The sequence below is a fragment of the Alnus glutinosa genome, chromosome 5 (assembly GCF_958979055.1).
Source record: "Alnus glutinosa chromosome 5, dhAlnGlut1.1, whole genome shotgun sequence".
NCBI lineage: Eukaryota > Viridiplantae > Streptophyta > Magnoliopsida > Fagales > Betulaceae > Alnus > Alnus glutinosa.
In genome coordinates, this window is record NC_084890.1 from 18,886,797 (window position 1) to 18,913,337 (window position 26,541).

At 41.9% G+C, this 26,541-nt stretch overlaps 1 protein-coding gene across 4 annotated transcripts in view; it reads left to right on the forward strand.

The window, feature by feature from the left end:
• LOC133869629 (vacuolar protein sorting-associated protein 54, chloroplastic) overlaps positions 1–26,541 on the forward strand; it is a 60,621-nt gene that overhangs the window by 22,187 nt on the left and 11,893 nt on the right. For all 4 annotated transcript variants that reach the window (XM_062306677.1, XM_062306678.1, XM_062306675.1 and 1 more), the window contains exons 6-13: positions 13,609–13,765; positions 13,978–14,066; positions 18,201–18,454; positions 19,529–19,700; positions 19,789–19,872; positions 20,873–21,297; positions 21,585–21,738; positions 22,227–22,308. In XM_062306677.1, coding sequence (XP_062162661.1) covers positions 13,609–13,765; positions 13,978–14,066; positions 18,201–18,454; positions 19,529–19,700; positions 19,789–19,872; positions 20,873–21,297; positions 21,585–21,738; positions 22,227–22,308 — 1,417 coding nt within the window. The remainder of the gene's footprint in view (positions 1–13,608; positions 13,766–13,977; positions 14,067–18,200; positions 18,455–19,528; positions 19,701–19,788; positions 19,873–20,872; positions 21,298–21,584; positions 21,739–22,226; positions 22,309–26,541) is intronic.

A 26,541-nucleotide genomic window follows, 5' to 3' on the forward strand; every position in this document is an offset into this window, starting at 1 on the left:
AACAGCTCTGTTCCTGTCTTCTTCTGGGGGTGGGTCGAGCAGCTTGTAGGTGATTCCGGTGCCGTCTACCTGGCTTCCAACCTCTAAAGTTTTCGAGTTTCCCCTTTCGTCAGCAGCGTAACCTCTTTTGTTGGCGGCTTTGGCTCCTTCTACTGCTCTTGTCTTTAAGTTCCCTCCGTTGAGGCCGCTTCAGATTCCTCAACCCTATTTTGCTCCTTCATCTCTCGCTGAAGCGGCTGAGTTGGGTGAGAAGCTGTGTTCTCCCCTCCCCTTGGTAGTTTCTAAACCCTTTTAGTGTTTTTACAAGAGGGCGTAGGAACTAAGGGAAGGGCATTCTGTGAAGTGAATTGATGTGCTTTTTTCTGATTCCCTGGTAGCCGCGAAGATGACTGTTGGCTATACTGTTAATACGGTTGTAGAGCCTCCAGTGAAGAAGGTTGCAGAGACTCCTGCGAAAAAGAAGACAGAACCTCCAAAGCAGGGCCTTTTTAGGAAAGGGGTTTCTCAACTTCCCCCAGATAGTTTCAATCCCTCCCGCTTCACCTCGGGAGGTCAACATTGTCGCGTTGGTAGGACCTTCCTCTCCTCCGAGTGGTTGCATAAATGGTTTCTCCCAATCCCGAAATTGGCCTGTCGGTTTTGATCACAACTGAGAGATTGTGGTTTGGGAGGAGGAAGATGATTATTGGGATGGATTGCCCTTGGATTGGGCATTGGATGGAGATTTTGGGGAGGAGGCTATGGCTATTCGAGATGCCATGGAAGTAGAATACCAGCGGGATAAGATGATTGCACGCCAAAAGTCTAAATGTAAAAGGGAGCTACTGAATCTGCATAGCTCCATCAATTATGGCGACGCGATTGATCCCTCTAGGCGTAGGAAATGCTAGGCACACATGATGTAGGTTAGATTGCCTTGGCAGGTGGTGGGTTACCTTGTTCTTAGTTGGGTCCTTTTGTAGTTTGTTTTTGGGTGTTTTTTGGGCTTATGTGGCTAGGGTTTTGTGGGTTTTGTTAGGTTTTTGCGAGTTAGCTTTGGTTGTTCCTGTGTACTTAAGGGCGCATTACGCTTTCTTCAATAAAGTTTTATTACTTATCAAAAAAGAAGAAGATCCTTTACATTTTCCAGATATCCTTCAGCGATAGTCAAAAAGCAATTCATCTCGGGCTAACCCTTGGTGGGTACTCTTCGTCTCACTCAAATGTGCATCCAACAATGCTGGTGGTGCGTGCGTCGACAAATGATGTTGGTAAAAGGTCATATCTCGAGGTGTTGGTTGGATTGGGCAATGTATGACAAGCACCATGTTACTCGGGGAGGGCTACGACAAGCCCGATGCTATAGTGTTGCGAGTCCAAAAAGCCAATGGTCGTGGAGTGCTTGGGGATACAACGAATCTTAGGTTTTATGCTAGTGCAAAATGCGTTGCAAATCATGGGAGTGGTTCGAAGGGTGATAAGGACGTCAGTGGGGCCCTTCGAAGTTTGAGAAACAAACTAGAGTTTTTGAGAAGGGGAAGTGGACTAGGTCATGGCCTTGCTTATATCCATTGAAGCGAGTTGCTTCCAAATGGATTCGGCCTCCAGTTCTAAACTGGTTAATAGTGAGAACAAAGAATTAAAAAAGATTGTCTTGTACTTAAGTAATGATTCTAAAAGTGGTAGTTCTAGCTTAAGGCAGAGTTAAGGGCAAGGTTTTTTTTTTTTTTTTTTTTTGCCAATTCCTTTTAAACCCTAAACTACTATCTTGGAATGTGAGAGGGTTGAATGAGGGATAAGCGCCTAAGAGTTAAAAATTTACTTAGAGAGTGGAAGGAAGGTGTTATCTCTGAGAGGGTTCGTTCCGTGGGTATGTCTCTCGGGTTTTTGCTCTCCTAGCTCTCTAAGCTTGCTAAGGATGGAACGGAGCTTCTTTGTGGAAGCCAAATACTTTTCTTTCTCGGTGAAGTTAGAAGGGTCGGATCTCCATTTGGAGGAGAGGAGAAAGGGGTTCTGCGGGGTCATTTTTTTGGGCGTTCAAGCTTCTGAATGGCTGCTAGCTACCATCAAAGAGGCTCTGAAGGCTTCTGGGAGGGGTCTGTAAACTAAATATAAAATTAGGGTAAAAGCTTTAGGCGCTGAATGAATGTTTATTGATATTGATGCAGTATATATAGAGTTACAGGCTGCCATGTATATATGGCATATTATACAGTAGTAATTCTATTCTATAATTACAAGGGTTTAAATAAGGAATAAATATCATGTCCTCATAGGCAATATAGCCGTTGGCTAAGGTGGAGTTAATGAGAGATATGGAGGAGATAATTGGTTGTCTAATTTAGGAAATCTTCCTAACGGCTCTAGGGTTTGTTTGTGAGCTGTAGTAGCGGCTAGGGTTTCTGTAGAGGGTTCGGGGGCTAGGGTTGTATCCTTAACAGGGTCTCGTAAAGTACTTCCGGGAGGACAGCAAAGCCTTGATGGTTCGAGGGGGTGAAAACAAGTCAGACCGCTACATTGAGGTGGTTGTTTTCACTGAGAGTGGTTGGAAATGGACTATTTGGCTCCCTAAAAGCCGCAAAGGTGGAGGCTGGGCTTGTGTTGCGGATGAGATGCGGAAGTTGAACTCCTTCTTGGGCCTTAAAGACCGAACACTGGGCTTTGAGGCGTCTTCTTCGGACTGTTTGGGTGGGTCTTCCAGTCGAATGGGCGGTTCTCCTCCATCCTATGCGGCTGTGGTTTGGGGGGTTGTGGTTTCTCACGTCAAGTATGGGTTTGATTCTGGGTTACGGGTTTTGCACGTTGATCTTTGTGGGTTGGATCTATTCACAGAGTTGTGGTGTAGGGAGGTCGACGACGGGCGTGTGGCGGTGAATTGTTTTGAGTTGGAGAAACAACCTCATCGGTCGACGGAGATGTCAATGCTCCTCCCTTGTTCTCGAGACTCTTCGTTTGTTCCAATGGACTTGGGATTGCTTCACTGACCGCTGGGTAAGAAGGAGACACATGTTACTCACTTTGCTCGAGGCACAAAACCAGCTCATTTGAATTCAAATCTGCGGGCGTGGATCAAGTTGTACGTCAGTTTTAACAGGGTTTTGGGCTGGGCTGTTGGGAAGTTATTGGGCCGGTCTGCTGGGTCCGGTATGGGCTCTAAGCGCAGAGGGGTTAGGCTGGGTCGATTTTTGCCAAAACCCATACCCATTGCTCTTTCATGTCGAAACACACAGGGGGTGCAGGTCAGGCGTCATCGGTCTTTCTAGGGTGTCCTCCTCGGCCAGAGTCCATGTCACCGATAGTTTCTGGGGCGGTTCCTATTTTGTCTTCTTCCAGGGGAGAGTCAAGCAGTTTGCAGGTGGCTCCAGTGGCTCCAAACCTGGAACCTGCCTCCAAGTCATTCTGTTCTCCCCCCTCGTCGGCACCAGAGTTGCTCCTTTCGGTGGCTGCAGTAGATTCTTCGGGTTTTGTCCCTCTGCCAACCAGATCAGGTGCTACTGGTGTGGCACCTGATCAATCAAGGCAGAAAGTAAAAGTAGAAGAGAAGAAGTCTGCCAAGAACCTCTCTGCAGCTCCTCCTGGTAAGAAATCTGCCAATACTGCGACAGCCCCTTCCGCTTTGAGCCATCGTGCTCGGGAGATGGTTCTTGAGTTTTGGGACAGGTTGCCCATTGAGCGGTCGAAGGATGCGGGTCGCCGCGAGAAGTTCTTGGCTATCATCGATGAGATGATGGCTCGCCAAATGTCCAAAGGCTAGAGGGAGCCTTTGTGGGTCTTGAGGTGTTTTGTTCTCGGGTTTTGGGTAATTTCCTTGTGGGTTTAGTTATGTTTATTTTGTGGGCTGCTTCTTGGGTGTTCTTTTGGGCTTGTTTGTTTTCTTTCTAGCTAGGTGCTTTCTTTGTATACTGCCGGTATACTTAGGGGCGCCTTACGCTTTTAATAAAAATCTTTATTACTTACAAAAAAAAAAAAAAAACTAAACTTGAGGATGTCTTATAACATTGTGCATAATTTGTGGGGTTGTCAACATGTGGATTGATGTTGTTTAGATTCAAGAGGGGCTTTTGGTAGGATCTTGCTTATGTGCACTAGGAGGGTGGTGGAAAAAACCAAAGAATGAGGGAGTTTATTGTTGCCTTTTCTTTTAGAATTGTCAAAGATGAGTTTACTTGGGTCTTTGCAGGTGTGTACGGTCCTAATTCTGATTTTGATAGAAGATGTTTATAAGATGAATTGGCTGGTTTCCGTAGTTGGTGGAATTTGCTGTGGTGCATTGGGGGAGATTTCAACGTCACTCATTTTCCTAGTGAGAGATCGGGTGAAGCTTGCTTTTGTCAAGCTATAGTGGAGTTATCAGATTTTAATTTTTGATTGGGGTCTCATGGATATTCCCAATTTAGGTTTACATGGTCGAATGTTTGGGATCCGCCCAATTGGTCTAGAATTGATAGATTTCTCGTCTCTCTTGATTGGGAATCCCAGGTTCTTGAATTGTCTTAGAAGAGGCTGCCTAAACTTTGCTCGGATCATTTCCATATTCTGTTTTTTGATAAGTAATAAAACTTTATTAAAAAAAGCGTAAGGCGCCCCTAAGTACACATGAAGTATACACAAGAACAACCAAAGCTAAGTCGTAAAAAGCCAAGAAAACCCACAAAACTAAGCCCCATAAGCCCAAAAAACACCCAAAAACAAACTACAAAAGGACCAAAGTAAGAACAAGGCAACCCACCACCCGCCAAGGTACACTAGCCTACGTCATGTGTGCCTTGCCTTTTCTACGCCTAGAGGGATCTATCGTGTCGCCATAGTTGATGGAGCTATGTAGATTCAGTAGCTCTCTTTTACCTTTAGACTTTTGGCGCGCAATCATCTTATCCCGCTGGTATTCTACTTCCATGGCATCCCGAATAGCCATGGTCTCCTCCCTAAAATCTCCATCCAATGCCCAATCCAAGGGCAATCCATCCCAATAATCATCTTCCTCCTCCCAAACCACAATCTCCCCGTTATGATCAAAACCGACAGGCCAATTTCAGGATTGGGAGAAACCATTTATGCAACCACTCAGAGGGGAGGAAGGTCCTGCCACCCTGACAGTGTTGACCTCTCGAGGCGAAGCGGGAGGGACTGAAATTATCGGGGGGAGGTTGAGAAACCCCTTCCTAGAAAGGCCTTGCTTTGGAGGTTTTGTCTTCTTTTTCGCGGTAGGCTCTGCAACCTTCTTCGCTGGAGGCTATGCAACCGTAATCTTCTTAACAGTACAGCCAATAGTCATCTTCGCGGCTGCTAGGGAATAAAAAAAAAGCACATCATTCCACTTCACAGAATGCGCTTCCCTTAGTTCCTTCGCCCTCCTGTAGTAACACTGAAAAGGCTTAGAAACCACCACGGGGAGGGGGGAGAACGCAGCTTCTCACCCAACTCAGCCACTCCAGCAAGAGACGGAGGGGCAAAACAGGGTTGAGGAACCTGAAGCAGCCTCAACGGAGTGAACTTAAAGACAGGAGCCTAAGCCGCCAACAAAAGAGGTTCCGGTGCTGGCGAAAGGGGAAACCCGAAAACTTTAGAGGCTGGAAGTCGGGTTGACGGCACCGAAATCACTTGCAAGCTGCTCAACCCAACTCAGAAGAAGACAGGAACGGAGCCGTTCTCGAAACTGACGATGGCGAGGACTCTGGCCAAATAGGACACCCAAAAGAAATCGACGGCGCCGGACCTGCACCCTCTAAGGCTACCAACGCATCACCCTCCACACCCCCAGGAGGAGGCCGAACCATAAACAGCCCAGAAGACCACTCCGGCGTTGTCTCCGACAGGGAACTCGAGTGATGGGAAGCTTCAGGTTTCGGTAAGAGACGAAGGGAAGACCTGGAACAAAGCTTAACACTCTGACTTGATGACTTCCAGAACGGTTTAAGGGGAATAATGGGCTTCTTGCTGATATGCTCAGACCTGAAACCATCGGGCTTAAGACCCCTGCCCACAACCTGGCCCAGAGGACCTCTGACCCGATCCAATAAAACACTAGAAAACCCTCAAAATAATTTCACCCTGTAAGAGACGGAATTGCCCTTGGTCTTCGATGTCTTCTTCGCTGAAACGTAAGAAGCCATTGGCAGCCCAGAGCAAACCAATTTGCGGCCGATCAACCCCACCTTCTCATCCACTCTGTCCACCGAGCAAAGCGCTTCTGCATAGGAACGACTGGAACCCCCCTTATGTTTCCCCTCCGATAACAGAACCTCAGAAACTAAAGGCCACATTTTTGCTTGAAGGATAACCAGCAAATGTCGTAGCTCACCTGCAAACCTACGGCATCCCCATCCACCACGACCCTCGGGAATCCATATACTACCTTTCCGCTCGCCCTCTACAAAAGCCGATACCTTCAGAAAACGGCCCGCCTTATTTCCTCCCTCGTGGACTGAAATCATCCTCTCATCTTCACGAAAAGACTTGGCGAAGTCTTCTATACCTGGAGATTTCAGCACCTCTTCCACCTTATCCACTAGCCAAGTCGAGCCTTGAACACCCAAGAAGACACACCCAACAAAGGCTTTCCTCCTTTCCTCCAAACGAACTTCTGCCCTATCTTCTCGCACCGTAAAGAAGAAATTTTTTGCCTCAACTGAGAAACGCCGCCCCATGTCTTGTCGCTCCATAACAACTTTTGCCATTGTTAAGGAGCGATTCTCCATACCCAACCTCAGACGGTCAACACCATCGCTTGAGATTTGAGAGCATGCTCATTGCTTCTCAATGGTGGTTTTTGGTTACTTTTGCACGAACTCTTACTCAACATTTGATTTCTTTTGTATAGCTCAACTAGATAAATTTCTAGGAAATAACACTTTTCATTTTCATATTCTTCTTGTTTGCAGAGGCTTTCACGATGGTAGATGGTATTTCAAGCTTGAGAATGTGTGTGTTTAGAGAGTTTTGTGGATAGGGTGAAATAGTGTTGGACTTCTTATCGCTTTTAAGGTTCTCTGAGTTTCGTTTTGGGTCACAAACTTAAGGCATTGAAAACTGATTCATGACTCTCAAATGTGGAGGTCTTTAGCAATCTAGAGAGACAAAAAAGCTTCTTTTGGATGAATTACAAGTTCTTGATGGTTTGGAAGAAGAGAGAGCTTTCTTTGATGAGAAGATATTGAGGACTAAATTGTGGCACTACCAAAAAATAACCTTGCACATATTACTCCAAACATCTGCTAGGTTGGTTGTCTAAGTTTGGGAATGGAGAACCGATTCTTCATAGAGGTGAAATCTTTCGCAATTAAACTCATTTAAATGCACTGCTCTGCCTTCTCTAGCCTTCCTATAGTAACTCTGGAAAGGCTTAGATACCGACGATGCTGGAATGAGGCATATCCTTTCTCCCAACTCTATCGCCCCTGAGTATAAGTCACCGAATAAAAGCTAGTTTTGCCTGATGGAGGTGGGCTGAATTTGGAGCTCAATAGACGCAACACCATTGCTAACTGATGCCGGAGATGGCCCCTTAGACCTGAGGGAACCTTCCAGTGACGCTGAAGACATCTTGTAGCAGAGAACCGAGCAACAGCAAAAAAGGATCAGGAGAGGATGTCAGCAAGGGAGGAAAGACAAACCTTGGAGCAGCAGGGTTCTCAAACACTTTAGAAGATTGAGCTGCGTCCTCCACCGCCGAGACCATGAAGGTTTCTTTTGCGACCATCGGAGTAGAATCACACCTACCGGCGAAAGCAGACTTCTTCTGAGAAGACCCACTCTGGCGAACTTCCAGATCCCTGGTTGCTGATGAAAACAATGCCATGACCTTTGACAACGAAGAAGCAACAACTTTAGGTGACGGTGCGAACTCGGGATCTGAAGAGAGCCTAGGATCCGCAACAAGTCTCGAACCCAGACCAACATTCGTACCCATGTCACCCTCAACAAAACCAGAGCCCATCGTCTTACAAACCAATTTGGGCTTAGACAAGAACCGGCCCAAACGTACCCCCTAAAACCGTCAGAGGGTATTGGTCCAGCCCAAAACCAACCACCTGACCTACTTTGACCTTTATCCGATCGCACATCTTTCTCCACGCATACCCTAGAATCTTCTTCTGCGAGCGATTGACGAGAGTGCCCGTCTTCTTTTTCGCCTTCTTCATTGACCCAACAATCCCCTTTGAGTCGGCCTCCGCCCTCTTCAAATTCTTCTCCAACTCAAAGCAATCCATTGCCAATCTCAGATTCTCACCTCCATTCGTCCGCTCAAAACAATCTGCCACTGGAAACAAATCAAGATGACCCAAAGGCAGCGTCTTCAACTCACCAGAGACCGCGACAGAACTGGCTGTTGCACGCACCACTTCCGCAAAGGAGCGCCCAGACGAAGAAGCCTTCGCACTTACTCCCATTTGCTTCCCCTGTGGTGAAATCTCTACAGAACCCGACCACCAAGATTTGGCTTCAAAAGGGACCAATAATTGACACAGCTCTCCCACAAACTGTCGCCATCCCCACCCTCCACGACCCTTGGGAAGTCAAATGATACCTTTTCGACCACTCTTTGCATAAACGGCCACCTCTAGATAATGGCCGGCCTTATTACCACCCCCATGGACCATCAACAGCTTCTCATCCTCACGGTAAGACTTGATGAAATCTTCTTTACCTGGAGACTTCAGCATCTCTTCAACCGTATACACCAGCCAAACGAAGCATTGGACACTTACAAAAATATAAAAGTCTATGGACTTTACTCACTCTCCAAAGACGCCTTGAGAGAAGAAGGGACACCATGGCTTATAAAGTGCCCAAGTGAAGGAAATCTTAGCGAAGTGGGACACTTTAACACGTCTCCTCACTTGTGGCAACTAATGGCTAAACATATGGACAACAACGGGAGGGAAAGACCCATCATTGCAAAAACCCTGTGACTTTAATATCATGTAAAAGTTCATAAACCTTACTCACTTTTAAAAGACGCCTTGAGAGAGGAAGGGATACCATGGCTTATAAAGTGCCCAGGTGAAGAAAATCTTAATGATGTGGGACACTTTAACAAAAAACATACCCTACGAAATCCTTCCTCCTTTCCTCCAAATGAAAGTCTGCCTTATCAACTCACCGAAAAGAAGAATTCTTTTGCTTCAACGGAGAAATGCCTCTCCATATCAACACCGCATGGTATCTCCGCGCGCAATCTTGCTCTACCACCAGTCGGAGACCAGCACCAGCCTAGCTCAGAACTGACGGGCCAAAACCAAACCAGAACAGACAGCCGACAATAGAGTGCTTAGTGAAAACCCACCACCCGAGAAACTCCGCGATCTAATATGTCGTCCAAGCTTCAAAGCGGCGAGAGAGAATGGAACCCTAGCGGGATGCGCCTACATGCCCCATCGCTGGGGTGAAAGAGTCGAGAAAGAAAAGAGGAGAGAGGTGAGAGCTTTTTTGAACATAACTGGGTGTGTTTGGCAATCATTTGGGTTGTGGATTTTGTTTTTTTAAAATAGTAATAAGAAGTGATTGATGTAATATAAAGTAAAGATAAATTTTAAAGTTTTTTGTATGAGAAAGTGAAAAAAGTCGTTAAAAAGTAATTGATGTGATATAAAAAAGTGAAGAAAGTTGTTAAAATGTGATTGATGTGATATAAAAAGTGGAATGCTTTGGAGTTGACTTTTTCAGGAAAAAAAATGGAGGGGTTTGCCAACCATAGCCACTATCTTTAGCTCTACTACCGAAAATCTCTCAATCTTCAAAGTTCTTTGCCTTCTGCTCTCTTCATATGCATCATTATCCACCACGTAGGTGCCTCCAAAGTGGTAGCTAGAGAACCGCTGCTCCTGCAGACCCCAAAGGGTTCTAATAAATAGTCCCATCCCAACAACCATCATTGCTACCACATTTCAAGTTGGCCAGAGGGGGTGGCTCAACCAACCCCTGTTCCTGCCTCTTTTTTTATTTTTTAGAATTTTTAATTCTTACTTTGATTAATAGTATTTTTGTCAATGGGGAGACATTGACAATTTTTGCATTTGGCCCGCGGGGGGAAGACTGTTTAAATCTATTACCCTGGTTAGTTAGATCAAGGTTTGTTCTGATCTTGAAAGGGGTTGGGGAAATTTTCTTCTGTTTATTCGAGCTCTCTTGAGAAGTTGTCGTGGATTTTAAATATGGCATCCTGTGGGGTGCATATATAGACAAATATTAGGAGGGATTGGGGGGGTTTCTAGAGAAGTGGTTATGGCAGTACATGCATGAGAGAGAGGCTTTGTGGAGGGTTGTCGTGGATTTTAAATATGGCATCCTGTGGGGTGCATATATGGACAAATATTAGGAGTGACTGGGGGGTGGGGGTTTCTAGTAATACTTGATTTGAGGTGGGTGAGAGTTCCAGAATTAAATTTTGGCATGACATGTGGTGTGGGTATCATGCTCTTAGGGTGTTTTTCCAAATTTATTCAACATTTGTCGTAAAGATGCTTCTGTGACATCATTTTGAGTTTTCTAGTGATTCTTATCAGAGCGGCGCATGACTAGGAGGTGGATTTCGAACCTTCTATCTGAAGGTAATCCTGTGCAGTCTGCATCAGTGAAGCCTTCCACCCTAAGATGACCATTTTTTCTAAATTGTATCAAACAATATGAATAGCAACATCTAACGTGAGAGTCTTGGAACCTTGAAGAATTGACTCAACACACTAACTGCGTATGAGATAGCCTTGTGATGGTGAGTTAATGACATTACTATTAGTTGATGATATCTGGTAGTATCTGAGAATAACTCTTTTTCCTCTCTCACAAGTTTATGAGGCCGGTTACACCTCACAAGTTTATGGTTGCTCCATATAAACCTTCTCAAATAGATCACCATAAAGGAATGCATTATTTACACCTAACTTATAAAGAGGCCGGTTACTTTTGGCAGCAATAAAAACCAACACGTGAACAAAAGATGAAGGCGGCAACTCGAACTGAAAGTCCTCTAGAGAATTGGCTTCAGAGAAATATGACTGAGAGTATCGCTGTAACATCAGCACTTGTAAAATAGCGTTGCAAGACTAGAGAGTAGCACCGACATCCCTTATGAGTTGGTGAATAACGAAGAAAGACACACCTAGTGGATTGAGGATCAAGTCTTTTAAAACCTGGCCCAAGGTTATGAACGAAACAAACACACTCAAAAACACTAGGAGGCAAAGGGAGGACTAGAGATGAAGGAAATAAGATGGAGTAAGAAGAGGCTCCATCAAGGAGAGTGGAAGACATCCTGTTGATGAGATGACATGGGGTAAGGACATGCATATGAAACAAGAGAACTCGAGCAACATCAAGTAGGTGCTGGTTCTTGCGCTTAGCAACACCAAGTGGTTTGGTGGACAAAGCCTTTTTTTTAGATAAGTAAGAGGAAAAGGAATGAGAAACATATTCTTTGGCACTGTTGGATCATAAATTGAGAAACAACTTTTTTGATTAAATTGAGTTTTGATCTCTTCGAGAAAAAGGTAAAACATGGACATTAACTTAGAACTTTTTTAATTAATACAACCAAGTCATACGAGAGTAATCATTAACAAATGTAACAAAATACTAAATTTATTTGATGCAACACTAAATGGGTTAGAAACCCGACCAACCAACTAAGTTGGAAAAGATACATGATGGTGTTTACTAAATTGACAAGCTTCACATGAAAAGGTGATATGGTACCAAGAGTCTCTAATTGACGCTTCAAAGTGGAAAAGTGACGAATGACCAAGGAGACAATGCCATTGAAAAAGAGATATCTAGGATTGAAGGGCGTGTGGAGGTGAGATGGGAGCAAAATCCAGATAGTAGAGACCACCAAATTCATACCCCATACTAATAATCCTCTTCGTCTCAAGATCCTGAAAAATATAGAGAGAAGGGTAAAAACTCACATAACACTGAAGATCTTTTCTGATTTTACTAAGGGTAGAAATTTCCTCCAAATTGGGTTGGAGGAAATTCTTCCAACCCAATATAAATTTGCCATGTGTCGCTTAGCATGTGAGAAGCATATGAGTTTTTAATTAGCGTGTGAGAAGAATAAGGTTTTTAAATAGAACCATTTAAAAACCATGTCTTCTTATATGCTCAAGAGACACATGACAGCTTTATAGGCAGAGTTGGAGGAGATTCTTAGTAAAATTATAAAAGATCTTTAGTGTTATGTGAGTTTTTACCCTTCTCTTTGTAACAGGATCTTGAGACGAAAAGGATGATTAGTATCGCCACCGAACACCACAGACAAGGCCGCTGGCCACAGTAACACCTTCTTTGGCCACCGAAAAACACTAACAAGACAAACAAGAAACCATTTCCAATCATGAGATATTTTTTTCACACGGGAAACCAACGCGAGCAACCACTATGCTACGGAAGCAGTCACAGAAAACTCCAACCATCAACAACAGCCTATGTATATTTTCTCATCAGGGAATCAACAACATAGCAGCCATGAACAAGACTACTGTTTCATTGCGAGAACACCGATGCCAACCGTGGTGATGAAGATGACAATACCCCACTTTGTCTTCATACACTGCACTACACAATACCCCACAAGGGAAGAATAAAGAAGTTTAAGCAATCAGAGGCAAGGCAATGATCAACCAAGCTCTGGTACCATGATAAGAGAAAAGAAAATAGAAGAGAACGTAACAAAGAAGGTCTGTATCTTACTCTCAGCAGTCCTCAATGCATTCCACATATATAGGAGAATTAGTTAGAATGATTGGGCAGAATATTCTGAGAATGACAGCTGGTAGGGACAGATTTCCTTCTAGAAGAGTACAATACATTGCAGCCTCAAATTCTAACAGTATATATACTGGTTTTGTCCCTTGTATATGTTGTGCTGAAGGACATAACTTTAACTATAATTCACGGTATCTTATTATACAGGAAAAAGGGCTTTTCAGTTTGAGGGTATGGATATTTGAATGTTAGTATCATGTACATGTGTGGCCATTGAAGACTGGCAACCTTTTTGCTAAATTTGATTTAAGCGATTTAGGAGACACGACTTGAGTTTTGTATTTGTATCAAACCTCTCAGAGGAATTTAGTAGAAAGATTGTATTAAAGAAAGGTGAAGAGCAATGAATTTTGGAAAAAGAAAAAGGTAAGAAGCCAGAAGTTTTGTCGTAAATAAAATGTATCCCGCATAATATTCGAAAAATCTGCAGTAATCATGAATTCTGCCTTATGATAAATGAATGAAGTTAATTACACTTCAATAAAGAGTTTGGTTCAGTAATTTGGGCTTGCTTGAACTTTTCTTTGCAGATATATATATAATTTTTTATTTATTTATTTTATTTATTTTTTATTATATATATGTAAATGACCCCAAGGAGAGGGGCATGTTAGGTTAGATATATTCAGTACTTTTCTTTTGATCAAAGACCATTTGCTAGTTTATGCTAACCAATGGTTCTAGGTGCTTTACATGTAATCATATCATGGTCAATGTTGTTGACTACATTGTTATTAAACATGTTTACCTTGATCTTTTGAACATAATTATTTTCTATGCTTTGGAATTTATTATCCACTTTTAAATGGTGAAGTTAGACCTGGATTTAGTTTGGGTAAGCATCTCATGTATGGTAACCAATAACAGGCTAAGCTCCCCTCTGTATTGAGGATATACCGTGACACACTTACTGCTGATATGAAAACTGCAATTAAGACTGCAGTTGCAGAGCTGCTTCCTGTTCTTCTTATCCGGCCATTGGAATCGGATTTCACGCCTGGAGAGCGAACAGTTGATGCAGATGGTGAGAAGTTTATAACATTATTAATGTGCGATTTTTTTTTTTTGATAAGTATTAATGTGCGATGTTTATTAGCAAACCTAATGTAATTATTACTTGATTATATAAATTTTCTATATGATCAAATCTCTGCCCAATTCTATACAGACACTATAGGTTCTTTTATGATTGTGTTCTGTTCATTTCAATCTTTTTGCGGTTGTGTGGTGACTCAGGTGGAGGTGCGTCACTCGCAAGCAAGTTGAGGAACCTGTCATCTGAAAGCTTTGTTCAACTTTTGAGTGCTATTTTCATGATTATACGGGTAACGTGTATATGACTATACGTGTATACTTTCTATGCATTTAGATTAATTTTTTATTTATTGAAACAAAAAAGAAAAGAAAAGAAAAGAATGTGGAGTTTTCCACTTGTAAAGTGCATGCTTCATAATTTTTTTGCTTTAGTTCCGAGACTAGAAATTGACCACAACCCACAATTTGGCTTGTATGAATTTAGCAAGTAATATAGATGGTAGTGAGTTAGCATGTAATATAGATGTTAGTTAGCATGTAATATACAGATGGTAGTGAGTTAGCATTTAAAGATAGGTTTTGAACATGCCTTTGGTATGGTGACATTGAGGCTTTAAGACTTGGGAAAATTGGCAGCTTCACCAATTGATTGAATGTATGACCCAACTACAAAATTTATTTGTTGATATGATTGTAGATTGAAGCTGATAGTTGCTTTCGCAAAAAGATGGGGCTTCTGATTTAAGACTTTTGAGAGGAACGCATATAGTTGCTTCTGTTAAATCACCACTTGTTTTAACAGCCTCATGAGGGTTTTTTTTCTGTAGAGTTGAAAATTAGGAATTTAAATCAACAACGTATTCTATTCCCTATTAGAATGATACCTTCAATGGCTTGGTCAAAAAGAATAAAAAAAATTTCATCTTCCAAGTTTGTAAATAAAAATTTGATCAGTCTCCTTTAACTCAGCTGGGACACGGGGGTATTTTGTGCTGTTTGTTATGGTAATATCACAAAAATATGACAAATGTATAAAATGGGGCTCTCGCCGGGGCCGGGGCGGGGGTGAGGGGAGGGGAGGTAAATTTTTGGATGCTTCTAAATCTTTTTGAAAAAAAGGTAGTAGTTGCTGAACTTCATGCATTATCACTAAGAGTATTCACATTTGGCTCAACAAATATTTAGCTAAAATTTAGTTAAAGAACACATTTTTCTATTTTAGCTACTCATTTTTCTATTTTAGCTATCCACTTTCACTGTTTCATTTACAATATTCATTCTTTATCTACTTTCAAAATTCCCAAAGAGGAGAGAGAATCAATTTTTAATTAATTGAACTTATGCATTGTTGAGCTACATTGCTCAACGAATTTGTCGAGCACTGTAACTGCTAGTAAAATCCTCAGTTAAAATAGCTAGCTGGATGCAGAGTTTTTTTTTTGCTACATTCTCCTCTTTCTGCTTTGGGAAGTTCTGCATTTGTCTCTCTCTCTCTCTGCTCAAGTGGCGGCGCGTGAGAGCGCGTCCAGCTAGGGGCTCGATTTCTTTTCCGTCCTCTCGCATTCTCTATCTCTTATAGCCTCTTGCTTGGTCCTCAAGTTTCGTGTTTCGGTCCTCTGATTTGTTGGGTGGTTCTTTGTTCGGTGATGCAGTTCTTTGGGTTGCTCGTCTTAGTCCCGGGTGTGTCGTGAGATGGATAAGAATTTCATAGTGGAGTCGAAGTCTTTTACCTTCTTGGTCTTGGGTGGGGCGTCGACGTTGAGGGTGGAGGAGAAGAGGAAAAATATCCTGGGTGTGGTCATCTTGAATTCTCAGAGCTTCGAGTGGCTTGCGTCGACGTTGGAAGTGTTGTTGGGTTTCTTGGAAGAGCAAGACTTTGTTAAGTCGTTCAGAGAAGGATCGAAGGTTCTAATTGCTCGGAGAGGTGGGAAAAAAGGTGGGCGCTTCTTAGAGGCGACAACGTTCGGGTTGGGCGGTCGGAAAGGGTCCATTCTTATCCCTGAGGGCCGTGGAGGGTGGGGATGGCTTAAATTCTCTGACAAGCTAAGAAAGGTTGTAGATTTTCTCTCAGTATCGGTGGGTTGCAGGCTCGGTTCCTCATCTACATCAGGGAAGAAGGCTGTGAAGGATGTTCGGCCGATTTTGGGATTGGCTCCAAAGTGGACGGGGCCTTCTTTTGCGGAGCTTTTGAGGTCAGATTCGACCACTGCTGAGAAGACAATGCCCATAGTGGGTGATGGTCGTTCCTGGTTAAGGGCTTCGTTGGCGAAACCTTGCAAGCTTGATCTTCTTCAAGCAGTGTGGCATGCAGAGGCTGATCCGAGATCGGCAGTGGATGCTTCTCGTTGGAGTCTCACCCGCTTGATCTGTTGGACAAAGACCAGAATGTACGTTCGCAGGGTAAGTACTCGTTTGAATTTTGAAAATTCGAGATTGCGGACGTGGCGTAAATTGGGTCCCGGTTTTTATTTGGCATTGGGCTGAGCTGTTAGGAGTACTGGCCCGGTTTGCCGGGTCAGGGCTGTATCGAAAACCCTTAGGTTTTCGCGTGGCCCGACTCATGCGGAAACCTAAAGTTTCCTATCCGCCGCCATCCTCGCCTGAGACGACAACGGAGGTGTCTTGTGGGTTGGTTCTGAATCGGCTTCCTCCTGGGGTTTCGGAGGTTAGCGTTGGGAGCCAAAGAGGGCGTGAGTCCAACTTCTTCGGTTTTTGTTGGGGGTTCTTCTAGGTCAGAGCCCTCGTCGGCGGCAGTAATAGGGACAGTTACAGGGACGGAATCTTCTTCTGGGGGTGAGTCGAGCAGTCCCCAGGTGGTTTCGGTGTTTTCAAGCCGGACTCTAGCCTCTAATCTTTTCGGTTTCCCCCCTTCTCCGGCATCGAATCTGGGTCGTACGACGGATCCTGCTCCTTATTCGGCTTCTGTCTTTAAGTTCACTCCATTGGGGACGCTTCAGATTCCTAAAACCTTTTCTGCCCCTCCGTCTCTCGCTGGAGCAGCTATTTTGGGTGAGAAGCTGCGTTCTCCCCTCCCGGTGGTGGTTTGTAAGCCTTTTCAGTGTTACTACAGGAGGGCCAAAAAACTGAGAGAAGGGCATTCTCTGAAGTGGAATGATGTGCTACTTTCTGATTCCCTGGAAGCCATGAAGATGTCTTTTGGCAATGATGATAAGAGGGTTACGGGTGTAAAGCCGCCTGCTGAGAAGGCGGCAAAGTCTCTTGCAATGAAGAAGTCAGTGACGCCCGTGAATCAGGGCCTTTTTAGGAAGGGGTTTCTCAACCTTCCTCCTATAGTTTCAGTCCCTCCTGTGTCGCCTCAGGTGGACATCAATGACGGGGTGGTAGCTCCTCCCTCCCCTTCGAGTGGTTGCTTAAATGGTTTCTCCCAATCTCGGAATTGGTTAGTTGGTTTTGATCATAACGGGGAGATTGTGGTGTGGGAAGAGGAAGAAGATGATTATTGGGATTGTTTGCCCTTAGATTGGGCGATGGATGGGGCTTTTGGGGAGGAGGCTATTGCTATTCGGGATGCCATGGAAGAGGAGTTCCAGTTTTTTGCGCGCCAGAAGTCTAAAGGAAAAAGGGACCTTCTGAATTTGCATAGTTCCATCAATTATGGTGATGCGAACTATCCCTCTAGGCGTAGGAAAGGCAAGGCACACATGTTGTAGCTTTGTTGTGCCTTGACGGGTAGTGGGTTGTCTTGTTCTTAGTTGGGTTCTTTTGTAGCTTGTTTTTGGTTCTTTCATGTTCTGGGGCCTTGGTATTGTGGGTTTTTGCGGGTTAGCGTTAGTTGTTTTTGTGTATACTTCCTGTGTACATAGGGGCGCTTTACGTTTTCTTTAATAAAGTTTCTTCTTACTTATCAAAAGAAAGAAAGAAAGGCTTGCCAAAGTAACCTTTTGGCTATTTTGGCTAGCCCAATGTGAGCACTCTAACAATTATAAATATCAAAGGAGCATCTCTGGCTGCTTCATCGGCGTGTTCCGCGATTTTCAAGGGTTTTCTGGCGAGTTTTACGTCGGCGCCGGCGCGTGCAACGCGCCACAGTCCCTGCAGTTATTTATTTTTTTATTTTTTATTTTTTATTTTTTTGGGGGCTTTTACTGTAGTTGGGTTTTGTTAGGGTTTTGTTGTTGTTTGGGTGTTTATTGTGGGCTTTTACTGTTTTGGGTTTTGGGGTTCATGAGGGTTTTGGGTGTTGTTAGGTGTTTAGATTTTAGAGGGTCTTGTTGGGTTCTGCTTTATGGGCTAGCTGGGTTGTTCTTTTGTATACTTCCTGCGTACCTAGGGGCGCCTTACGCTTTTTTAATGGAATTTCTGTTACTTATCAAAAAAAAGTATCAAAGGAACATCTAACCTTTCCTTGTTAATTTGTATGCAAGTGTGATGTAATATGATTTCTTTTCTTCTAGTGAATGCAGGCACATTTAGTGCGGGCTGCCGAAGTGAAAAAGGCCATCGAGTGGATCATGTCCAGCATTGATGGTCACTATGCTGCTGATTCAGTTGCTGCTGCAATTGCACTTGGTGCTGCGACTGCAGAAGCATCTCAAGACAGTGAGGATGAAAGTTGTTTTCTTCTGCCATATTCACCTCAGAGAGCTGCCAAGGTTCCTTCATTTCTGGGAAAAGCAAATGATGCCATAAGTCCCTCAAATATGTCAAGAAGTTTCAGGTGAACCCTGGTCCATGGTGGTTATATTTTACAAATTTGTTCACATTTTATGAAACTTAGATTTTTGAAGTTTTGGAACGGAGGTCCTTAGCTATGTGCTCATTTTGTTTGTATGAGACAAATTTTTTACTAAGAATTTCCGTAATTCTTTTTTCCTTGTTACACTTGCACATTATTATACACTTTTTTTGATTAACACATTATTATACACTTGAAAATTATAATTGTGTGTGAGACGTGAATGAAAAAACATGATTGTATAGTTAAGAATGGGTTGGAGGGCGAGGTTGCCAGTTAAAGACTTGCTGGGTGTGTGTTTAACTTACCAATAAAAAAACTAATTGTGTTGGTAATGAAATGAACTCATATTATATTGTATTTATGGGGTCATATATTAAATGACAATTGCTTGCAGTACATTTGTTATAGTTTCATATATTACTAGCCAAACAAAATGCTGCACTGCAGCAGACAGCAGTTACCTGTCCAATAGTGCAGGAAATGAGTTCTGTCCCCATTGCCATAGTATGGAGGTATAAGGTAAATTGTTAAAGAGGATCACAGTTCAAATGTTATAACCATTTATACTTGAGCTTCTATGTTTGTTTTAGTTTTGTTTGAAAAAGATGACACTGCATTTCCTTTTTTGAAAGTACATTCCACTGCACTTCTCATTATCAAAAGCTTGCCTTTGTTTAGGGTTTTGAGTAACCATTGTTGTCACATTATGGTATCATCCACTACCAAGGCAGGTTGTGGCAACCAATCTGTCTGCTTTCAAATCAAACTTGTCAGAGCTGTCATGTGATTGTAATGGTCTGTAACTGATGGCCATCATGGCCCTCATGGAACTGTATAAAGATTGTTGGGATAGAACTTGCAAGATAGGCTTTGAAGCCAACTCCCAATTCCTTCTTGGAATCCTTCCAGAACCTTATATCTGGCCCAAATTGGTTGTTATTTATTATTGGTGGCTCATTTATCAAGTGTTCAGTTTTCAAAATCTGTCTCGACCTAGTATTAAGAGCTTTGGCAAAGAAATATAACATGCTGACCAATGTGGTCCCCAAACAGGGCTGATGTAATGCGAGAAAACACAGAAGCTGTTTTTGCAGCTTGTGATGCTGCTCATGGAAGATGGGCGAAGCTCCTTGGGGTCCGTGCTCTTATTCATCCTAAGTTGAGACTGCAGGAGTTTTTAAGCATATACAACATCACCCAAGAGTTTATAACTGCTACAGAAAAGGTATCCATCTACATCTCAGTTTTTTTAAATTGAAGGATACAACTTCTCGTTTTATATTTATAATACTGTTTTATGCTAACATAAACAGATTGGTGGAAGGTTGGGATATAGCATACGTGGAACACTGCAGTCTCAGGCCAAAGCCTTTGTTGACTTTCAGCATGAATCTCGAGTTAGTTTTTGATTATACTTGCTTTCATTAATGCTCCGTTTGTTTCGACATAAAATGATTTCCGTCGTAAAATAATTTCGACGAAATCATTTTCAGAAAAAATGATTTTCTCGAAAATATTTTTCGGTGTTTGGTTCGCACGAAAAAATTACGAAATGCAAAAATGAGAGTTTGGTAATTGTCGCCGAAATCCGGCAACGTCTGGTCGCCGTTGCCGGGTTCCGGCGAGAAAGTTTGACCGGATCCGGCCAAAATGGCCGGATTCAGGCCGGAATCTTCCGGATCCGGCCGGATTAATGGCCGGATCCGTCCAGATCCTGGCGGATCTCGGCCGTTTTGGCCAGATCCGGCCGGATGAATGGCCGGATCCGTCCAGATCCGGCCGGATCCCGGCCGTTTTGGCAAGATCCGGCCGGATCAATGGCCGGATCCGTCAAGATCCGGCAGGATCCCGGCCGTTTTGGCCAGATCCGGCCAGATCAATACCCAGATCCGGCCGTTTTGGCCAGATCCGACCTGCTTGGCCGGAATCCGGCGATATCCCGGCCGGCATTTGGTCTGACGATGCCGGATTCCGGTAACGGCAGAATTCCGGCCGCCTGATTCCTGCACCGGCAGAATTCCGGTGGCTTGATTCCGGCGCCGGCAGGTTTCCGGCGACTGGATGTTGTCGGACTTCGGCACCGACTGAATCCCCATGACCGACAATTGCTAAATTTTAACGATCGGATATCAAACATGCGTGTAAGGATGAAGAACTTAATTTCAGAAAACGATTTACGGTTTTAAAAATCGTAAATCGTTTTCCGAAAATTAAAGAAACTTTTACGGCCAAACCGAAAATGATTTTCGTTCACTGTTATTTTCGCCCCAACTAAACACCGGAAAATGCTGAAATCATTTTCTAGAAATCATTTTACGCCGAAACAAACGGATCATAAGTCTATTTCTAGACTCTATGTATGTCATTCTTGGACTAATTATTTTGTTGTTATTGTAGATGGCAAAAATTAAGGCGGTGCTTGACCAAGAAACATGGGTGGAAGTAGATGTTCCTGATGAATTTCAGGCCATTCTCACTTCACTTTTTTGTTCTGAAGAATTGATTTCTGAGAACCTCCATGATGCTCAAAATAATGTGGAAACAAGCTACAGTGAAGTGATCACAAACAATGACTGTTCACTCATTGTAGATGCTGGGCCACAGAAAGCACAGCAGCAAATTGAGCAGGCTAATTTTATTGGAGAATCTATAGAGAATACTGCAAATGTGAAATCTACTCCCTTGGCTGAGGCTATTCAGAAAAATAAAGCTGATGCCATAACTAATTCGGCTCATAGTAACAATAATAAAATGAAGGAGCATGTAAAATCCACCTCGCAAACTCTTATGTACAAAGATGTTGGTTATCACATGGTTAACTGGTTAGTTATCTTATTTTACCTTTTTCTTGTTTTTTTTTTAAATATTTTTTCTGGTCTGCTTTGAAAGGAAAAGTGGTCTGTGTGTAGTTGATAGCCTCTGTTGGTCTTTTTATGGAGTTCATCTATATTATGAGCTGTTTGCTCTACTTTATATTTTTTGATAACTCACTTTATGTGAGATTGTTTGAAGAAGATAATATTGAGCTTCTCATCTTGTAATACTAATTTCATGTAAAAACTTTTTATTCTGTCTCAGTAATCTTTTTCTTTGTTCTTTTTCCTTCCAGTGGCTTAATATTGCTGAAGATGTTGTCAGAGTATATTGATATGAACAACTTTTTGCCAGCACTGTCTTCAGAAATTGTTCATCGTGTTGTTGAAATTTTAAAATTTTTCAATACAAGGACATGTCAGCTTGTTCTTGGTGCGGGTGCCATGCAGGTACTAATTTTTTTGTCCCAAAATAGATGATTTGTGCATTCTCAAAATTTTTCCTTTGAAGTTGACGTATAAAATCTCCAAAAGGGTTCAGAATATGTAACTGATATACTCTTCCAGTATTCTAGGGTTATGCTGTCTTTGTTTTTTAGTTCAATTTGTATTAGTTAGCAAAAGACATGTTTATCAGATGTGACTGTTTCTTATGTGCATGTAATGGTACTATGAAATTTTTTGGTGATCTTACTTGCTGACTATATATCATGTTCAAATCCTAAAAAGAACAATGAATCATTTTCCTTTAACTTTTGTATAGGTTTTAATTACATACCTTGGTTCTTATCGCATCTTTTATGAAGTAATAAACTAATGTATTTTTCTTTCTAATATGTCAGGCTCTTTGTTCTATTTTATCTCATGCTTTCAATGTGAACTCAATTTTGAGGGTGGTCAATGTTGTAGCTTTTGATTGAGTTGAAATGGTGTGGCAGGTGTCCGGTCTGAAGTCTATCACTTCTAAACACTTGGCCCTGGCAAGTCAAGTAATCAGTTTTACGTACGCTATTATCCCTGGTAGGTGGTAGTAAATTTACATGCTTCTACTTTTGTGAAATTTTTACCGTGGTGGAAATTTGATCTGAATTCATTGGTATATTACACTCTAGTAACAAATTGTTTCTATTCCAGAGCACCTTCTGGTTGAACTTTAAGCTGGTTTCCATGCTCTTGGTTGGCTAATTTTGCTTCTGAATCTTTTAGTTTCCTTCTTCATTTTCTATGGCATTCTTCCAAGCATGTTGGTTGGTTTTAAAAGAAAATATAATGTTGTTTTCAATGACTTCCATGTTTGAGGCAAGTTTGAAAGAAGTCTTAATGAGACTTTCATTGCTCTTATTTCGGAAAAAGCTGGGACTATTAAGCATTTTTTACCTATTAGTCTTATGAGTGGAGTTTACAAAATAGTTGCAAAGTACTAGCTAAGAGATTTAAAATGGTCTTGGAGAAGATCATTCTAAGACACAATGCATTCATCTAGGGAAGGCAAAATTTAGATTCTGTTCTCATTGCTAATGAATGCCTTGGCAGCAGAATTAAATTTAGGAAGCCAAGTGTGCTATGTAAATTGGATATAGAAAATGCCTATGATCATGTCAACTGGGGTTTTCTATTGTATATGCTGAGGAGGTGTGGTTTTAGGGAGAAATGGGATTGGATAGCTTATTGTGTTTCTTCGGTGTGTCTTCTATTTTGGTGAATAACTCTGCCATTGGTTTTTTTAATTTCTTATGTGGCTTGAGACATGGGTGCCCTTTGTTTTCTTTTCTGTTTGTCATTGTTATGGAGGTCTCAAGTAAAATGATTTTTGCTTCAGCAAATGGAGGGTTTTTTTTATCAGTTTTTTTTGGAGATGTCGATGTGCTTAATATCTCTCATCTTCTATTTGTGGATGACACTTCGAGTTTTTGTGAGGCAAATCTACATCACCTCCGTTATTTGTGTTGCTTGCTCTTATGTTTCAAAACTGTCTCCAGTTTGAAAATAAATTTGGGCAAGGCACAATAGGTCCCTGTTGGCAATGTTGACAATGTAGAAGGTTTGACTCGTATTCTTGGCTGCAGGGTATATTCTTTGCTAATTAAGTATTAAGACCTTCCGTTGGGAGCTTCTTTTAATGTTAAATCTGTTTGGGATGGCATTATTGAGAAGATAGAGCGTCGTTTGGCTGGTTGGAAGTGGTTGTACTTGTCTAAGGGTGGTAGGATTACCTTTGATTAAGTGTGCCTTGCCCAATTAGCCTACGTATTTCATGTCTTTTTTCCCCTCGCTATTGTCGTTGCTAATCGCATAGAGAAGTTACAGCGGGACATTTTGTGGGGTTGGTGAAAAGTTCAAATTTCTCCTGGTTAATTGGTCCAAGATTTGGGTTTGGTGGTTTGAAATCTATTACTGTTAAATTGAGCTCTTTTAGAAAAGTAGTTACGGCGTTATGCTTATGAGTCTTGTGGAGATTGTTAATTTTAAAGTATGGCAGTTCGTGGGGTGGGTGGTGTTTTAATGTTGTTAACGGGGTTGTATGGGTTGGTCTTTGGAAAAATATTAGGGGGGGTTGGGGGAATTTCTAGATTAACTAGGTTTGAGGTGGGTGTAGGCTCTAATATTTGGCATGGTGTTTGGTGTGGAGATCAAACTCTGAAGGTACCTTTTTCTAGAGTTAGCATTGCTTGCTTTATGGATGCTTCTGTAGCAAATCATTTACAGCTTTCTAATGACTCCCTTTAGTGGAATGTTAATTTTATCAGAGCGACGCATGTATGGGAGGTGGATTTCTTTACTTTGTTCTTCAACTTATTGTACTCCATCAGATTGAGTCGGGGTGGTGAAGAGAAGCTTTGTTCGACCCTCTCAACATATGGATGTTTGAAGTCAGATCATTCTATAATGCCTTACATCCTTCTGATAGCATTTCTTTTCCTTGGAGGAGTATTTGGTGGAGTAGGGCTCCTTTGAGAGTGCCTTTCTTTGCTTGGAAGACCGTTTTAGGGAAGATTCTCACTACGGATAATTTGAGTAAGCGGCATATCATAATGATAGATATGTGTTGTATGTGTAAGAAGAGTGAGAAAACCGTTGATCATCTTTTGCTCCATTGCAAAATAGCTAGTACCTTATGGAACTATATTTTTCATCTTTTTGGGATAGAATAGGTCATGCCTCAAGGAGTGGTGGATCTCTTGGCTTGTTGGAGAGGGCAATTTGGGAGACATCGTAGCTTAGCAATGTGGAAGATGATTCCGTCTTGCTTAACGTGGTGTATTTGGAGAGAACACAAAAATTGGAGTTTTGAAGATTCTGAAAGGATGGTGGCTGAATTAAAGTCCTCTTTCTTCAAAACCCTTTACCACTTGACAATTGTTCTAGTGTTCTTGATTTTCTTGATCTTTTATCTTTTTTTTGATTGGTAACTTTCTTGTATACTTCATGTGTACTTGAGTTGTGCCTCTTTGCGTTTTAATGAATTTTGATTACATTTCAAAAAGTATTTGTTCTCTCTCTCTCTCTCATCCGAAGTCCCACTCTCTTCTTTCTCTGTTCTTAGCCTCTAAAACACCCCACCCCAAAATCTGAAGGAGGAGTGAAGTAAGGGTAAAATAAATTTGGTTTGGACCTTTCATCTTCAAAACTCCCTGGAATGAGTTTTCCCACATCATCATCATCGTCATCATCATAACGAAATATGTAGAAAATTAGATACAAACATGAAGGGATCATCAAAGAGTAGCTTGGAGAGCTATGTGCTTCTTAATCTTCTTTTCAAGGTACACTATTGTCACATTGCCTCCACCTGAAATTTTTGGGCCATGTCTATAACCCAATATAACCAAAACCATTTTGTTTTCCCAAACCAAATCCCAGGAAAAATAACTCGACTGTCGTATGGTAATAATTTGTAATTACAGTCAAAACCTTAATTATGTGATCTTTATGACATATTTATTTATAATTGGATTGATGAAATATAAATTTAGAGAATAAGATAATAAAAAATATGTAAGATAGTTCATGGACATCGATCTTGGTGAACTATGTGGTGAACTCGGGGGCCATGGCATGGATGGCAGGTTTCATGTATTTGCAAGGCCCACAATACAAAGGCGCAAATTTATCACCATTTTTGTTCCATCCATAAATAAGAGCACGAAAAGAATCAAATCCTAATATATATACGATTTGATTAAATGGTTATTATGATGATGGAACGGTGAAGCTGGTCCTGGCAATTTTGAAAACGATGAGTCTAAGCTGATTTTATTTCGTACTTCTTTATGCTTTGGATTTGGGGTTCTTGGGGTGTGTGGATTGCTGTATGGGGGGTGAGAAGAGATTAAAGAAGAGAGTGGGGATTTAGTTGAGAGAGAGAAAGAGAGAGGGTTGAAGAAAAAAATCAGGTAAAATGCCACAAATTGGAAAATGGGAAGTCATTGTGGTTTTGGTCACTTAGCAGCGCAATAGTTAATGACGGAAGGGTCACATTCATAGCAATTCAAAAGTTCAAGGTGGTACTTGCAAGTTTTGAAACTTGCGGGACCAAACTGACAGAGAAGTAAGAGTTCGAATAGCTAAAATGTATTTTAGCTCATCCAAACAAATAAAACATGACATGGAAACATTGGGGATATACAGTGTTCATATATTCTTTGCTTAAACTAAATCTTACTAGTCGACTAGAAACTATGTAATTCAGTTAAACTTCAAAATAATTATTTCATGTTCTAAAAGCCGACAGACGTAAGTTTAACTTCACATACAACTGTTCATGTGATAATTGTTAACGATCAAATATAACTAGCTTCAAGGTGGGAGTTTTTTTTTTTTGTTGTGGGAGAGGGGAGCCCCGGGGGGGCGGAGGTGATATATGGTGTATCTGCATAATTGTGATGAAACAGCCAGGCATACAGATTCAAAAAGAATGAAACATGTCATATATATTGGATCATGCCTTAAACAACCTTAGATGAGCGCGCGCAGACACACACACACACACACATATATATATCATGTGTGGCTTGTTTTCTTGCCATATGTTGCAGGTGCCTTAAATGTAGATGAAGAAAACCACTAATAATGAGATGCATAAAAAGGTTCACTCATATTTGTAGACATCTGATGAACCCTTAGGTTAAATTAATGGGCAAGGAGATTATGAGTGTGATAGACTTATCCTACTGGTCTTGTTGATGTCATAAACCTTTCTTCATAGACTATAAGAAGGTTTACGTAAGAAATTATTTTTTCCAAAATGAACTC